The sequence below is a fragment of the Lissotriton helveticus genome, chromosome 6, assembly GCF_964261635.1.
Source record: "Lissotriton helveticus chromosome 6, aLisHel1.1, whole genome shotgun sequence".
Lineage (NCBI taxonomy): Eukaryota > Metazoa > Chordata > Amphibia > Caudata > Salamandridae > Lissotriton > Lissotriton helveticus.
In genome coordinates, this window is record NC_136067.1 from 1,104,183,994 (window position 1) to 1,104,202,636 (window position 18,643).

The 18,643-nt window shown below is 44.3% G+C and overlaps 1 protein-coding gene across 1 annotated transcript in view; it reads right to left on the reverse strand.

The window, feature by feature from the left end:
- Window positions 1-18,643, reverse strand: part of BUB1 (BUB1 mitotic checkpoint serine/threonine kinase) — an 851,273-nt gene that overhangs the window by 641,352 nt on the left and 191,278 nt on the right. Inside the window, exons 12-13 of the mRNA XM_078648762.1 lie at window positions 12,439-12,564; window positions 4,464-4,574 (exon numbers count right to left, since the gene is read on the reverse strand). Of these exons, the coding sequence (XP_078504888.1) occupies window positions 4,464-4,574; window positions 12,439-12,564 (237 nt within the window). The remainder of the gene's footprint in view (window positions 1-4,463; window positions 4,575-12,438; window positions 12,565-18,643) is intronic.

Consider the following 18,643-nt stretch of genomic DNA (forward strand, 5'->3'; position numbering starts at 1 on the left):
GTCTTATCTCGCAGCTACGGCGGCGTGACGCATTGGCTGCTGTGGTCGGGGATCTGCTGCCCAGAGGCCCCATTGGGCGCCCGGCGTCGATGGGCTTGGTTCCTCGCTGGTGGCGACGGTGTTGAGATCGCGCATTTGAGAGTGCCTACAGTTGTCATCGGATTTGCCTGTGCCTGGTGCCCCGGAGTAGTCGACCTCCGGGGTTCAGAGACCTGCTTGGTCGCTTCGTGAGGGGTGATGGAGCGGGTGGAATGTATACCGTCGCTGCATACTGTAATGGCCGCCATTGGGGAGCTCCATTCACAGGTCACCGCCATCATCCAGAGGATGATCGTAACGGTTGATATCATCTACCGGAGACCGGACTCCGACCCTTTGTTGGTTCTGGAACAAGCTGTTCTACCCGCGGAGCAAGAAGCGTCTGAGACGGAGGGCCCCGTTCTGAAGCCAGACTTGGTATCTTTTGTCGACCCCCGAATGACTGCTAGCGAGCCCCGGACTATCGAATCTACATCATGCTCTATGCCGATACTGCCCCAGAAGGACATGGATGATCTTATATTTCAGAGCGAGTTCCCCAGTGACTGTAGGATTGTTACCTCACCCTTTTTCTCCTGGATGATTCAAATATGCTCCTGCGATTTATCTTTGGTGGACCGCGGATATCGTTTGACTCTTAGACTTTGTGTACTATTCTCCTGGCCTCAATCCTTCCGTACTGACTCAACATTTTGATACTCTCATGGAGAAGGCGGATCGAGCGGACAGGGCTTGCATGAAAAATCGCAGCGGCCAGGGTTGACTTTGACTGGATGGGTTTGAACAATGACTTCAATTGATACGGGATTGTAACCTATACTAGCGCGGGAGTTGGGTGGTTCTTCTAAGCTCCCCCCTGTCTGATTCTAATCGTTGCATTGTATTGTTCTGGATACGTGTAGGGGCGGGCTGCTACTGGCGGGGGGTAAGGGAGACCGGGGACCTTCTTGATATTTCCTCCTCCACTCTTTCTTCTTCCTTCTTTTAGGTCTAGTTCCGGGGCGACAGGCACACTGCTAGTGGGGATGGGCCATAGCCATTGCAGGGGTGCAGGGTGGGGGGATTGGGGAGGGGTTTGTTATTTTGCCTTAGTTTAGTTCTATGGCCTTTTCTTTCTTTCCTTTTTTCTTTTACGAGAGATGGGTTGTTTATCCTGTATTGATTTTCTTATGTATCGGGTGTCTGACTTGGTCTTCATTATCCTGAACTATGGGTGGGTGAGCCCTTCTGGCTGCTTCTTCGCTGTATTCTTGATCGTATTTCTCCTTATTGATGTACCGAACTAGGTTGACATTGCATACTCCTTGGGATTGAATTTTCCACATTGATTTATTCGCTCACCTATTGCAATATTGTATTCTATGTATGACACCCGATATATGTAAATTTCTCTTCTTTTCTTCAATAAAACCCTAAAAAATAAAATAAAAATAAAATAAAAAAATCTAGCTAGAAGATGGAGCCATCAATCTAAATACTAAAACTTTAGCGGACACTGACCCATTATGACTAGACTAAGGTTATCAGTTATTCTCAAAGATAACTTGCAGAACACAAGCTTGAAGAATGTGACATGTCCGAGTATGAATCGCTTCGTGTCCAATGTCTCCTTCCACTACCTACTCATGAAGAATCTTGTAGATATTAAAAGCTTCACTCAGACCTTTAGCAGATGCCACTCTCAATATCAAAGTAACACAACAATCTGTGTCCAGCAAGCCCTGCCCTTCGGGTTTGATTTCTACAACATATCCCAAGGGACCTCAACATTTCTCAACTAGGTTCGACTTTTATCAATGTTCACTCTACCAGAACTAATATAATAGTAACAGGAAACCTCCAACCAACCAGAAGCAATCTCTTAACACTTCCATTGTGAATATCCCTCAAGAACACGTACTACAGCAAAAGTGAGGAGACCACCTACAGAAAATGGAATTCTCAACTCCCCCAGTACTTGATTCCAATCCTCCCTTTGACTTTTCCCCATCCTGCATACCAGTAGCATAAGTGGAACAGCTATTCAACTGGCTCTCTGAAGGCTTCAACAAACTCTGAAGGCTTCAACAAACTGACAAACATCCACATGGTGAGATTCAACGAAAGACTATGGCTTACCAAAACAAATCTAAAAGGCCGAAATAGAACTTGATTATGTACAATGCCAGTGGTATATTTCAAACATGTCACCACATCAAGTGTGTTTCAGTAAAGCAGTATAGCATCCTCTTAGAATTCCACAGCCCAAAATGCACCATCATCAAAATCTTACACACCAATGCCTTTTGCAAAACAAATAAAGCAGATTCAAACCAAAAACATGGAACAGTACTTCAGGAGGCCTATGTGGTTGAGACCAAGATAGACATGAGAACTGTCATGTACAGATGTGGGCAACAACATTTAATTCCATGTAACAGATGTTGGACAATATAACCATTTTTTTCTCTACATGTAATCTTTACTTCTGAAATTATACACTTATTGAGTAGACATTTGACAAGAGGACTACACCTTGAGGACCTCCACAGGTTATGCTAGTGGTCTCAAAAGACAGAACCGAATTTGATCTTTGAAGTAAAACTGTCCGAAATGGACATCAACCAGGCAAAATGAGTTAATCCTATTTTTGCATACTTAGCCAAGGTCCTCCTGTACAGTTTTATGGACATTATGTCAATTGCTGCTGAGATCTAGCACCATTAGGGTGTAAGACGGACCTTTGTCCTCTGCAGTTAGTAACACCTCCCTAAAAATTAGTAGCAAGTTTTCACAACTGCAATAGGAGCGCAAGTCACTTCGAAGACGGTTCTTAACACCTAGTTCTTCTCACTGCGACTGCAGTCTCCAATACCTTGGAAATGTAAGGCAAGCAAGAAAAAGTCTGGTATTATTGACCTACATTTCTTCTTTTCAGAATACTATCTTCACAGAGACCTCTACTAGTGGCAGCAATCTTTACTGACCTAGTCACACTCCAAAGATTTTGGGGTAAAGAGGTGCAGGAACACCTATTGCTCAGTATATGAATGACTGAACCCGGATTTATACAGAGCACAGCTGCTCCAGGAGTGCCCCAGCACTCAGAATGCTTCAGCATCTGCCGGGAAGAAGGACATAGAAATAGGGGAACAGTTTAAGTAAAAGTTAATGGTGGAGTCATTAAAAGGGTAGGCAAAGGCAGACAGACTACAAAGTGAACCACTAAACACAATTCTGTTATCAGTAACACGTGGAAGAAGGGTGTGGCTTAATTAGAGGAAGGCCTCGCAAAAGCAAGAATGTTTGTCAATGTAAAGAAAAAAGACTAAAGCAGCACTTTCATAAATTTTAGTCTCCATGAACAAGTTGTAAAAGATTCAGACAGTATAAACTATACAAAGCAAAACCTGCCAAAACAATTTCAGCCCATTGATACTTCAGAATGGCAAATAGTCAGTTTGGTTTTCTTCAAGAAAGGTCTTCAACAGGGTCCAGCAGAATTAATTACTTATAGATAGACCTGATCTAAACAATGTATCGCCCCACAATCCCCACCCCTGAGCTGCCTCCACCCCAACTTCACCCTCAGCACTACCAGAGGATGGTATAAAATTCACACCCCGAGGGACTACAGGAAATAACACTGCCTTGAGTACAGAGGCAATTTTCTGAGTTCAAGTACAATAGGGAAAGCACCAGCCTTTAAGGTTGGTGCATACACTGTAGATATACACAGGCTTAGAGGGATAAAGAATTGCAGTTTCTGGGGAGCATAACATAAGCAGATAGAATAAGAAACAATTCTTGACTATTTTCATGCAGACGTCTATAGAGTACAGTTAATACTGCAGAACATGAAGATATTTGCTGAATTAATTATAAAAGTACACAATGAGGGAAGTTCTATGAATACATGTGCACAACCTTGGCACAAATAATGTCCAATTTATGGGGCAGTTTTGTATCAAACTGGGAAAGTTGCCAATGGGTAAACTAACAGACTGAGATACTTAGGAGATTGGGCTGTACGTCGGACTCCTACCTTGTATGGAGACCATGGGCCCTGGCAAATGTGATTTAATGAGACTCATATGCTAAATATTTGAAATGTCTGAAATTGAGGTAGTTTCAAACCTTTAGGCAGAGAATGGGCTTTTCGAATTCAGCTTTTAAAAAATGTTTGTGTTGGTTCTTATGCCTGTGGAAAAAGGCACTAATAATTGCATTTAACATTCTTTTAACCATGAATTGTTTCCATTTGTGAGGGTGAAACCTAAAATGCGATTCGACAAGATGGAACGCAAATCATTCACACAAAGATTTTTGAATAATCCTGTCTGAAAGTGCAACCAAAGAGTACCTGGCCTCGGTGGCTGTAACCCTATAAAGAATACATCAGACAGCAAGACATAACTGTAATTGTGTCAAGCAGGAATACGTACAGGTATTTTTGCGAATGGCCTCCAAGTCATTTTCATTCTCCTGATCCACCGCAACAAAATCCTCTTCTATTTCAGAGCATGGTAGCGGTGTAAACATATTTTCAAAGTAAGCTGCAACAAAAGAACAAAGATAAAAACAACGTTATGGCAGACCACACTTTATAAGTCACACTGGCAACTTAAGTGAATACCTACTACAAGGAACTTCAATGTAAATCAGATGATCCAGGGTAAGCTATACTTAAAATGAAAACTCATGCGAGAAGTGCATCAAATCAAAATGAATAAGAAAAAGGAGTAATGACATGCAAGGAAATCATGGGAACACTTTACACCTCTAACTTTGTCATAATAACCATAAAAACTTCTTGAAAGAGCTCAAATACACAGAGAGATATAGATATATATATATATATATATATATATATATATATATATATATATTTTCATTCCTTCCTTCGGTTCTCTGTGTCCGGGAAATGCAGCGCTCAACGCTCGGTTCGTAATCCCTGCGGCAGAACCACGCCGCTCCAAATATGCACACAATTCTCCCTTGGCGGGGAGAAAAACGGGACGAACTCACGTACTTCCAAATATTTTGCTATTTTTATTTATTTTTTAAAGCCTTCAGATAGCATTATGCAGATAAGACAAACACTGATCAACGCGTTTCGGGAGCACCTCTCCCTCGCTCACGATCGTGAGCAAGGGAGAGGTGCTCCCGAAATGCGTTGTCACCACTGTTGTTTACAACGTTCGTTAATATACAACCACCATAATGTAACACTGGTATACAACAACTAAATGGAATATTTACAATAAAATATTTCCAAGCAAACTATGCAAAAGTTGTTGAAACACAATCAGTGAAAAAAAAAAGTGGTTTTGTTATATACATATATATATATATATATATATATATATATATATATATACATACATACATACATACATACATACATACATACATACATACATATATATATATATATATATATATATATATATATATATATATATATATATATCAATTCACCAACAGTTTGCCCGCTGAGAGAGGACCAGCACCAGGTAGGTTATTCAATTTGTCGTCTTTATTCTGGGAAGAAACTGTTGAAATATTAGTACGAACAATGCCGGTTTCATTGCGGCAATGTCTGAAATCCTTTGATGAAGTGCTCTCTACGCACGAAACGCGTCAGGATAAGACTATTTTTGTGCAACGATGTCCGGTGCTGTGCTTGCCCTTGCAGAATAAAGGCGACAAATTGAATAACCTACCTGGTGCTGGTCCTCTCTCAGCAGGCAAACTGTTGGTGAATTGATATATATATATATATACACATATATATATATATATATTTTAGAAGAACAAGAAGGCACTCTACATTAACTGATGTGCTGCTGCTGGTTCCTGCCTTGAGAAAGAGGGGGGGAAAGCGGTGCTGAAGCTGCCAACACTACTGGGGGACCACAAGCTCCATCAGCCCCTGCAACAAGAGCTCATAAGCGTGACGATGCCTCGCGGCAGTCTGTAGTCGCTGCTGGTTCCTGCTTTGAAGGCGGGGGAAGGAGTGCTAAAGCTGCCCGGACTGCTGGAGGACCACAAGCCCCATCCAACACAGAACATGTTATCGCATGTGTGACGCTGCCCCTATTGAGGAGTTAAGAAGTGGTCAGCTCACTACTGAAGTTTAGCCGCAGCCAGTAAATAATGAGACTATGTGACCAGAGGTGATGATTGACCCCCCACAGCCCAACTGAAATACAATCTGCTTAACACGGGTCCCTGCTCATGGTCTTATCTGATCCCCCGATAAATGGAAACAGAGGTGAGACTAGACAAAATAGTGCACCTAAGCCAAGCATTGGCATAGCCAATAGGTCTCGCCTTTGGGACCTTGTAAGTGTTTAGCCATGCAGCACATTATCCAGTGTGCTGTGCCACCGGGGGATTGATGAGCTGTATAATTGCTGCACACTACCCTTTATTACTAGATATGGAAATGGTCCGATTTACTTAGGACAATATTTGAATGTGGAGTTGTACACTTTGTGTGAGTGTTGGCTTTAGGGAGGTGCAACCGGTGCATGTACACCTGGCGCTGACCTGTGTTTAGAAATAACACGTTTTAAAAAGCACACGCTGCAGAGTTCCTTGTGTGTACAGCAGTTGTCAGGCAACAATAAAAATGTCAAGATCTCACTAATGATTGTTGCTACTGCTGGGGAGAGATCGGAGTTTAGTTTATTGTCAGTTTCCACTCATGATAAAGTAGCGGAGATAATTAATATGTCTGCTGCAAAGAATGTGTACCATGAAAATTACTGAACTGTATTAGACTATGTGGATCACTCAGGGTACTGTTTTTTGCAACAGATCCTTTTGTTTCTTTCAATTGAGGAGTTACAACCCGAATACAGCACAGTAAGCTATGAACTGTTATCAAAGAGGTGTATCCAACTGCATGCTGTAGTTTGAAAGTTATGTTTTCTTCCCCAGTATTTTTTTATCTTAATGTTGCTAAAGTATTCACTTGGGTAGAAATGCATTCTCATTAGTAGAGCCAAACATCATGGTAAATGTCAAATCCTGAATTTGGGCTTCTCCAGACAAAACACACTTAACATGTACATATGCTATAGACGGATTTACACAAATCAATTCAACTTTATTTTGTCTCAAAAGGCCATAAAAGCACACAAAATACATTATTCAATATAAAACAAATAATTTACACACATGAATTATTGGCTCCGTATGATGGGAGTGTGATGTAAAGTGATACGATACAATAGTACGAGTAGCGCTTTAAAACCAATAAAATGTGAGACGAGATGGGGGCACTGATGGAATAGGATAGTGAAGGAATTTATAAAGGAGCAGTGTGGGGGGGGGCTGTCAAAGATTATCGCGCTGCGTACCACCAGCACCAAAGCCGTCCTTGCTCTGTGTTGTAGCCATCTTACAAGAGTAAAATATGCCATACTGGGACTTCTTAAGCACTTTACGGACTATTACGTGGGTGGTATTTTTCATATGAAAGGTTAAACTATCACACGATCGAGAAAACATATCCTGTCAATGATCGCAAGTGTCTGTTAATTTTCACACCCTTGTCTTTTTTTCTTTTTTACCAGTATTGCGCTTAGTTCTGCAAATTCTCTGTTATAGTGATAGTTTTTGCGACTGTGACATGTTCTGAAATGTGAAAAGTGCGACTAAAAAAAGTTTTGTTTTAATTAATTTATTTGCAGTTTTCTGTAGCAAGGACTATACCCACACGTGAATTTATCAAAATTTTAAAACTTTGCAAACGTTTGAAAACGAAGCGAATGCACTGTCACAAAAACTGCCTTTGTGTTACTTCGGATTAACATTATTTGCCACGTAGGCCTGGCATTCCTAGCAGCTTTGACACAAATTTTCACTACAACAATAATGCAAAACCATTATTCTCCGAGCTTCACTCTCACATTTCTAAAACAATATATTTTGTCGATAATATTTCCAAAACACTTAAGCTCCATGTCGCTAGGTTCATCAGGAAAGAGAAAATCAATTAGAACTCAGGCTCACTATTACAAGACAAATATTGAGATGCTGACTAAAGGACATACTATCCTCAATAGGTAACGCAAGAATAAAAGCTACACGAGCCTCTTACAAGTAACAATATAAACATGGGAATGATGGTAGTACAAGACTACCAATATATAGTCGGGGTAATAAATCATCCACCATCTGGGATTTCAAGAATCATGTTAAACGTTTAACAGATTAATCAAAATGCAGAGTGGCTGAATGGAGAAGACTGGTTCTGTCTCGAGAGAAGCCAGTTTCATACCAAACGTCGCTTAGTCCAGAGTGGTTCCATTTTCCGTGTTACTACGTTATAATAGTAGGATTCAGCCTTACCTTTAAACAGAGAAGCATGCATGGTTTCAATAAACATGACGAATAAATTAGGTCCTAACACTACTAGACGCCGGAGAAGAACTTGTGGCTGGCCAAATCAATCAATGCGCCCTTTAAATGAAGATTCTTATATGCTCTAAATGAACCCTACCAAAACAAGCAAAAGCGGAAGCACGGCGCGCGTTGCCTGTAACCTGACCCACCAGGAATGCAGCTGCCACCCTGCGCGCCGTTGCTCGCTCCCGAGAGCAAAACACTGTGGGAGTGACGCATTGGAAAGGAGGTGAGACATGCACCCGCAATTGGCCATTTGCGTGCTTTCATTATTAAAAGATACAAACAAAGGACAATCCAATGTGTGGGAGGAGTCAAATCCACACAGAGAAATTTGAAGTGCTTACAATAAGCCTCCCATAGAGCAGCGCATATGCTCTGCGCTAGGCTAGACCTAAAGACAACTGGATCTGAACTTTCACCCCAGACCCTATAATCTGTGAACATGGACGATTTTTGTTCTAGATTTGAATTCATTTTGACGTTACAATTACAGCCTTTTTTAAGCAGATAAGCAATAACAGAGCACCGAATATCCTGGGGTAATTCAGAACACTTAAGTTAGTGAACTCAAGGCACTACAAAGGGTACTATCAAAAACATCTCTACCAATAATAGTGGAGGCGAATAGTGAAGCCATGCACATGGGTGGAGCAATGGTCACAACAACCTATTCAACAGCAGGTCACTGGTAGGAACTACGCCCAGATGTCTGCCATAGGGGGAATTTAACTCACCTAAATCAAGATATAGGTAATGCTCCTTCACAACTAGTCCAACCGGGATCTAGAACTGACGCAACCCCTAATTTGGTTAGTCCCCCTATAAACTAGTTACCCGTTCTGTGTCTCTAGACACTGCTATAATAGCAAGGGTAGTGGGAGTAGCAGGGAGGGAAGACCGGGGAGGGAGGTCACAAAGGGCGCAGGTACTAGATTTGCCACCAGAAACTTCCCTATATGCCCTTGTATTGGTAAATGTACCAGAGATGAGACAGTCCCAGGTTGAGACTACTGAGCAACTTATGGGGAAGGCAATATACTGGTTGGTTTGCAACGGGGGGGCTTTACCTGCATGGGCACATCTTAATGGCAAGAGGAGTAAAGTGAGTGGGTGCTGAACCGCAGATACTATTAGGGAATTGCATTCATTATGGTGAACCTAGATCGTCCAGGCCTATTGAGGAACATGCTATATCAACTCCCAATCAATTGCCCCATCCTTTAACTCTCAGATATTTGATCTGCAATTAGTCTACTTTTATATACCACAAAGCTCCCAGGAGTCAAAGAGGGGAATACCCACTAGACTTGCTATCCCAATCAGCGAGGTATCCCTCAATTGAGAAGCGAGGAGATCCCACTCAGAAATAGATATGCCCCTTTGGAGAACTTCGAGGACTGCGACTGACTGGCTATTAATAGTTAAAAGACAGCTGGGGATGGGGAGCCTAGGGAAGTACCCTTAAAAAAGAAGGATAAAGAGCGGGGCTGGATAGACTTGTTAAGGTTAGTTACATGGAATATAGCAGGCTTTATGAAAGAAAAAAAAGATAATCTGGATTGAATGTTGGGAGGCAACTAATTACGATATAATATGCCTTCCATAAACGTGGGAAGTGAGCTCATCCTTTTTAGATGTCTTCCGCTCCTATCAATCTCCAGCGGTTTCAGCTAGGTCCGGCAGGGACAAAGGTGGAATTTTGACATTGATAGTAAATACTACCAAGGTCCGACATTTTAAAGTTGTGAATAAATCACCCTAATTCGATTTCCAGGTTTGTGAGCGGTATAGAGATAGTGATGTTTTCATAATAAATTCTTATCACACTTACTTTGAGGGTGATATGGCACAAGTGGCTGAATCCTTGGAACAGGTGAATGGTGAAATCGCTTTGCACCATTGCAAACCGCAGGTTCCATGATGACATAGAAGCTGGTGATTTTAAATACTATAAATCCACTTGCCGGCGTCATGGATCTGACATTTGGAAGTACAGCTAAAGGGTCTACGATAGATTATATAACTACTTTGGAAACAATAATGGAACACTAGAGAATATGCAGGTAAAATGTTTAGGATTTAGTGATGAAGTTGCTTTGGACTGTTTGAAACTGCTCATTCTACTTTGCCGTTTTAATCCATGACAAAGCCCCAAATCCCTTTAAATATGGGACTACTAAATAGATATTTCAAGGTACCAAACTCCTTGTCACATTAAGCTCAACTTAACGCCCAATCGCAATTAATGTAACTTGTTGCCACATGCAACTCTTAGAAAGTTGCCACTCTGTTGCCTAGTTTTCCACTAGCCATTTGTTGAGGCTGGCTACCAGACCTCCTCCTGCCCACATGGACTACTCGCACGACAGGTAACAGTGGCCTGCCACTGGAGAATGGGTTACCTCCTCGTGGCGGGAAGCCACACGAATGTGGACTCAAAAGGCAAACTTTAAAGGGGAAGCAGCCTTTGTAGGGCACATGGAGAACACAGTAGAGGTGCAGATCTTTTGTTCAGGTAGACAGGTTGGCATCAGGTACAGAAGGGAGGCGGGGGGGGACTTTTTTTTTTCTATGGGTGTGTATTCTCCAGGTAGCCGCACTTCTAAGACAGGCAACCAAGCTCCAAACACCAAGAGATGAGTCTAGATGGCATGTGAGTGGCATAATAGAGCACCCTGGGACAGCTAGATGCTACGCTATGCTTCACATGAAGTCATCGGACTGGAGGGAAGCAAGTAGCCCATTGGGTAGTGACCAGGGCCTCTCCTGAGCACACTTTCTAGGCATAAAAGGGGTGCCCACATTTCAGACCTCACTTGACTGTAAGAAGAGGACCGAAGGAGTACTGCCCTGTTGACCTTGGAATCAACAAAGAGGCTGCACAGAAGTTGGACTGTACCTGCTGCTCCTTGGGCAAGCAAAGGAAAGGACTGTACCTGCTGGGTCCTGCTTGTGGAGATTGCACCCCCCTCCAAGCAAACTAGAAGCAGATACTCCAAGATTCAGATGTGTAACTTCCTGTTTGCATCACTGAGCCCCAAAACTTGAAGAAGCCTGCTGGGAGGAGTTGGTAGCCCAGATCGCTGCTCCTCACCTCCTTACAGCCTAAGAGACCGGGACCAACACTCAAAAAACTGCCCCAGAATCTGTTGGACTCAGAAGAGTCCGAGAGCAGATTGGTCACCCAGATGGAGAGATACCGCCAAAAGAAGGAAACTGCTGAACCACCGTGCCTGGCGATTGGTGGCCCAGTAAAGACTAGACTTCTGCTGATCCAGAGAGGACTTCAACCCTGTGGCCAGAATTACCTCACCAGCGACATGGACTGAGAAGTAGATCCAGGAACCCCACCCCATCCCGCAATCCCTCCCTCAGTCAACAGCACAGCATCCTGTATCACTTGCATCAGAACCACTCCATAGAAGTCAATGGTCAGTGGGCTACTAACGCAGCAATTGGACTGCTTTCCTTGATGTGGTAACATTTGTTGGACCCTGCTGGTCCCCTTGGCTGGCTCTCTGAAGGAGTTTGTCAACCACAAACTAACTCTAACCAAATTCCATCCTGACAAAGTTATTACTCAATTTATCAATGCTGGTTTGTGGTTGAGAGAAAGGTCCCGATTTCTTCTTGTAGAATGTATATCTGCAGAACCTTCCGGTGGATCTTTTTCATTTTTATGGCCATACACACATAAAAATAAACACTTTTTGTAAATTGGTGTAAGATTTCTGTAGTGTTGAGTCTATTTGTCAATTGTTTTGGTGCTGTTTAAATGCCTTACACTTGTTCCTTTATGTTGGCCTTACTGCTCAGAGCCAAAGCTACCCAAGATTGGGCTACGGTTTAACAAATGAAATCAGACTGGTACTAAATGGGTTGGAAGGGTATTACACAGGGCAGCCACAAAAACACACTATTTAATACACCCCAGTAAAAAAGTGTCCGGCCGCAGAAACGATCATTCATAATACACTGTTATCCATGACTCGTCGTTACCCAGCGCTTCCTTTGTGTTAAGAGTAGGTGAAGGCAGCACTAGTGAAGTTCCACGACTCAATATTTCTGATGTGGCTGCAGAAGACTGGGACGCATTCCAAGCAGATAAACTGCCAACCAGTAATTCTGAAACAAACAACAAAAAATGTAATAAAACCCTACATTGAATTCTGCATGATAAAAAACCATTAAACCTTTAAGTACAATGTAAGTACAGTGTATTTAGACCATTAACTTGCTCACAGCTTAAATTCATGCATCAAAAGGAGTTTCAGTCCTGTTTCGTTTATGCCCCTGGATGCATATACTATATGGTAACGGTATGTTACTATCAGTGTACCAAAATAACATACTAATGAAGTTTTTAAAACGCAATATAAAAACACAGTATCAGCAGGTCACTAAATCATCTGTATTTTCTTACACTTTTCAATGTACTGCAACTCCCCTTCGATAATCAACCTATCAGTCTATTAATCTACCAAATATTAAGTTACTTGCTTTTGGTGGCTTTCTTTCAGATAGATAAAAGCTAGCCCCTGCAGATTCTTTGGCATAATTACTACTAAAACCCAAACTGAATCCAAAAGAGTCGAGCATTAGTTACATTTATGGAGTCTGAGCTAGTGATGCTCTCTCTACCCCATTTTTCCACCCATTGCATGGAATGGGAGGCAAAGGATTCAAATGGTAGATTGAAAGAGGGTGACCAGTAATCTGCAGGAGCTAATAATATTCAACAGAATGTTACAGAAAGTAACTTACTAGTACTCCTAATAGATAGAAATTCCTGCAGATGTAATCTGTGACCCCGTGGGATAGCATCGCGAAAAGGAGTATCATGGATACTACTAAATTACGATAGAATACTTGGAAGGACAAAACTGGTTTGCACTCGGTCCTGCTCATCCACACAATAACGCTGGGTGTAAGAAAGCAAGAATTCTCAATAACTGTCTCCTTTGTAGGTCAAACAACCCCTCCCGGCTCAACAAGTCTGAGGTGAGTGGGACGTCTCCGTGGGATACAATGACAAGGACACATCCTGATGTTGGCCATATGTTCAATATCATGCTCACAATGTTTTATGGTAGCTCCCACTCATCACTTAAAGGCAGTCTGCTCAGGCAATTAGCTTCATATTCAGAAGCTAATCGCCAGGCAGATATGAGAAAAACGTCCTAATACAAACTTGTCAAGGAGACATCGCATTGCTTCTTCACATAAAACACTGGGAGTGTTGCCTACAGAAGCTTGCACCTGCTGATCCTGTAGCTGTGAGAGGGAGGCGTTCATGGCTAAACCTATTTATTCAAAGTTTTATATAGCGCGAACAAGATCCTTACAGATATCAGAGCGCTTCACAGAGACAGGGGCAAGGGCAACAGGAATGAACAAAATAATGGGAGCAATATAGTGGTCAATAAACATAGAGTAACATAGATAACAATAATGTACAGAAACATATCAAAACCTATCAAAATACAGTCAGGTAAACAAGTCATATAAATCCAACAAAGAGTAGCATATATTGGTCGATAGGACGAGAGTAGCGTAGTAGTGCCCCTCTAGGTAGTAGGATAGTGCCAAAGGGCAGGGTGATCAGAGATACAGCGCGATGCGGAGACTCAGTTCCAGTCTCTGTAGTGTTCAGGAGATCTTGGCCAGAAGGATTCTCTTCACCTCTTTCTTGAAGAGTGCCGTGGAGGAGATAAGCCTCGTTTCCGGAGGGAGCGCATTCCAGATCCTGGGTGCCATTCCTGAGAAGGAGCGCTTGTATGTTTTTTCTTTCCGGAATCTACTAGGCTTCAAAAGTAGGTTTTTTGTACTACGATTGGATCTCGACCCTCCTGATATAGACAACTTTTGCGCGAGGTAGTTGGGTGCTTTGTGGTGCACCGCCGAGTGTGTCATTATTGCAATTTTTAGTTGAATTCTGGCTTCAAAAGGCAGCCATTTTAGAGATTTTAGGTCTGGGGAAATATGCGAATGTTTTCTCGAGCCAGTAATGAGTCTCGCAGCAGCGTTCAGGGAGGCTCTTAGGGGTGCTGTTGTGGATAGCGGGAGTCCGCTGAGGGCAACAATTCCGTAGTCTATGCGAGGGATGACTAAAGCTTGTACAGCAGTTTGGAAGTCTTTGGCAGGGAGGAAGGGTTTGAGTTTCCTCAGTGTGTTGATATGGAAATTAGCCCCTTTTGTGGCTATGCTAATGTGCTGTTGCATGTTGAGCTTGGCGTCAACTGTGATGCCTAGGGATTTTGCTGAGTCCACGATAGTAGGTTGGACATTGAGTGCTGTTAGGTTATTGAGCCACGTTTGGGTGGTGGAAGTTTTCGCCGGGGGTGAGATGAGTAGGAACTCAGTTTTCAGCGCATTTAGTTTGAGGTGATTAACGGCCAGCCAGGATTGAGTGTTGCTAAGTGTGGAATTCAGTAGTTTGATATCTTCCGGGGATTGTAGCTTTAGGTAGAGTTGTGTGTCATCGGCGTACATATGGAATTGAACATTGGATGCTTGCAGCAAGGTGGCGAGTGGTTCCATGATGAGGTTGAACAGTGTGGGGGAGAGGCAGGATCCTTGTGGGACACCTAGGTCTGCAGGCACTGGTTTAGATAGCACATTGTCGATCTTGAACTTCTGCGACCGGTTATGAAGGAAAGAAGCAAACCATTTGAGAACAGTTCCCGAGAGACCCATTCTAGTGCTTAGCAGCTCCAGTAAGTTCTCATGTTTGACCGTGTCAAAAGCTGACGATAGGTCAAGAAGGATGAGGAGACAGGAATCATTGCGGTCAAGGATTTGGAGGGCGTCATCAATTATGTGTGTCATAGCTGTTTCCGTGCTATGTTTCGCTCGGAAGCCTGATTGGTGAGTGTTGAGAAGGTCAAATTGGTCAATGTGTTTTGTTAGTTGGATTTGGACACATTTCTCCAGCAGTTTGGCCAGGGTGGGGATATTGGTGATGGGCCGGTAGTTGTTCAGGTCAGACGGATCGGCTGTGGGTTTCTTGAGTATAGGCGTGACTTGCCCCACCTTGAGGGAGTCTGGGATGAGACCTTGTTGAAGGGAGCTGTTGATGATTTTGGTCCAAAGAGGGAGGAGCAAGGGGGTGAAGTCTTTTAACGCATTAGCAGGTAGAGGGTCTGTGAGGTGATTAGAGGGCTTCAGGGTGCAGAGTAGTTTGTATATATCTTCTTCCGTGTAGCTGTCGAAGTGCAGCCATGATGCATTGTTTTTAGGTTGAATGTTGGACATTCTGGTGTGATTGGGGAATCGGCTTAAGTCCATGACGAGGTCATTTCTTATGTTGTCGGTCTTTTGCTTAAAGAAAGCAGAGAAGGCTTCACAGTGTGGGGTGTCGCTTGTTGCTTTGTTTGATTGTAAGGGTTGTGCCTTTGTTTGAGTCTTGATTAGTTCGAACAGTTTCCTTGGCCTGTTTTTTGCTTGGTCCAGTAGACGGCTAAAGAAGTCAGACTTTGTGCGCTTTATTTTCCTGAAATAGTCATTTCTCTTTTTTTTAAGCGTCTTTAGATGCAGTGATGAGGGGTCAGATCTCCAGGTACGCTCTGCCATTCGCATAGTGCGCTTGTCGTCATTGAGTCTGCCATCGTACCAGGGGTTAGAACTTTTGTTGGAGACTCTCTTCAGTTGCAGTGGAGCGACTTCATTGACTATCAGTTTCATAGAGTCAAGGTAGTGGTCGGTCAGTGCTTGGGCATCCGAGACACCTGGAGGGGGGAGGAGGAGATTGTCGAGGTGGGGAGGGAGCGTAGTGGGGTTAAGACTCTTCATGTCCCTTTTCCAGATTTTGGATTTGGTGGGCTGAACCGGGTTAGGTTTAACTTTTTCGTTAATAGAGAAGGTGATAATGTGGTGATCTGACCAGTCACAAGGTTCGATCGCCTCCAGTTTGGTGGAGTCCTCCTTGGCGATGATGAGATCGAGTATTGCGCCTTTGTCGTGTGTTGGTCTATCAACTATTTGGGTGAGGTCAAGCGCATTAAGGAGAGTTTTGAGACTGTTCACCTCTGTGTCTTTCTGATCATTCCAGTGGAGGTTGAAGTCACCCAGGTAGATTTGGGTGATCTGCCGACCGGCATTGGAGGTGATCGTGTCCATGAGTTGTTGGGTGAATATGAGGTTGTCGCCAGGCGGGTGATAGATGAGATGTAAAGCACAAACTTGTTTGCCCTCGCTGGTGATATCGAGGCAGAGGAGTTCACAGGAGGTGAGGGAGGGGGAGGCAGCTTTAGTGACGGAGAGGTTGCTCCTAAAGATGCATGCAATTCCCCCGCCCGTCTTGACAGGCCTATCCAGTCTAATGATGTGATAATTGGGGGGGACTAATATGTCCATTATCGGGGTAGAGGCTTCAGTAAGCCACGTTTCCGTCAGAATGGCTAGGTCCAGTTCCATTGCTGAGACGAGATCAGCGATGTCGGAGGAGTGTCTTTGGGCCGATCTGCAGTTGAGTAGGATGCATTTGAGTTTGGGGGTGAGAAGGGTGGTCGAACCTTCTATAGAGAGGGGGATTTTTCTGAGGTTGCTAGGGACGGAAACTCTGTTGCTATGGGTTGGGAGCCTCAGAGGGTTTGAGTGAGTTGTGGGTATGGGGATGTGTGTGTTGGATATGTGTTTTACAGGACCTGGGCCATAGGAGTGTAGGAGAGAGCAAAGGTCGCGGTCAGACAGTGAGTTGAGGACACGGCGGGGGCGGTGGGAGTTATTGCGAACGGGGATAGTCGGCCATCTCGGGGATCGTTTGAGGCGAGTGTATGTAGGGGGGGTGCGTCGTTTGTAGGGTAGTGGGATGGTGGGAGGTAGGCTGGGCCGTGAGAGGAGGAGGTCTTTGATGTCGTGGACATCCTTTTTGACTTGTAGGAGATCCTCTTTGAGTTGTTGGAGTGTAGATAAGGTCGGGTCCAGAGGAGTAATGGAGATGGTGTTGGTGGTGAGAGCGATTGGTGAGTGGTTGGGTAGTGGGCTAGAAAGCGGGCAGGGTATCGGAGGGGGGGATATGCTGGCGTTGTTGAAGGGTTCTGCGGTGATAATGAGTGGGATGTTATTCGGAGTGTGGGCATATTTGTGGACGATGGGTGTTGGTGGAGTAGGTGGAGAGTGTGAGACATAAGTGGTGTCAACAGTGGGGGACGGTGTAGGTGAGTTAAAGAGAGAGTGAAGGCTGAAGACAGTGGGGGTGGCAGGAGGGTATTGGGGGCTGAGAGTGGGAGGAGGGGGGGATGTTAAGGTAAGAAAGGCGGTATGTTCTGTGGGGGTGTCGTGAGAGAGAGTGGGGAGGGAGCTGGGGAAGGAAATGGATCTGCCTTGGGGGGGAGGGAGAGGGAGGGGAGATAAACTCCGTACAGTGGCGTATTCAGAAGCGTTCGTGGGGGGTGCAGCGTGGGGGGAAGGGGGCGTGGGGGAGTCGAGAATGTGGGTGTATCGAGGAGGTATGGGAGGGGGTGTGCACACCTGGGTGTTGAGAGTGGGGGGGAACGAAGGGTAGGATTTGTCATTGCGCGTGCCGTTCTGGCGCTGATCTAGGTAGGAGGTGTTGTGGGTGGGGGTTGTTATGTCATGGGAGAGAGGGATGGGGGGGGTATGAGTGGGGGTCGAGGTGGGGGTGATGTTAGAGGGGAGGCTAGTGTATGAAGGGGAGAGATTGGTGACTGCGCTTGGGGAGCGTGGGGTGGCAACAGCGGGTGGGTGATTGTTTAGGGTGCTGTGGGAGGAGGTGCGGTGCGTATCGATCCGGCGCTGAGCTATGTTAGTAGTGTTGTGGGTGGGGGCTGCGTCATCGGGGGTGATGATAGTGCAGGTGGGGTTCTGGGTGGTGGTCCGCATCTTGGAGAGGTGTTCTTTGAACTTGGGGAACAGGTTGTCTAGTATTTCCAGGTTCTTGTCCGTGGATTGAATTAGGACAATCCCGTTATTGTAGATGGTGATGGTGGTTCTGCCATGGAAGAGTTGGGAAGGTGTGATTGAGAGTGTTATACCATGAGCTGTTTTCCTGGTGGCTGAGACGGTAAGTAGGGTTAGAAATGCTTTTCTCCATTGGGCTATGCGTGAGGTGTAGAAGATGAAATCAGTGTTCCGAGCTCCATTGCCCGGTGAGAAGTAGGAGTCAGCCACGGGTGTTTCAGGGTGCGACCTCAGGAGGCTATGTTTAAAACGTTTAGCTGCTTTTTTGGTGAGGGCGGGAGGG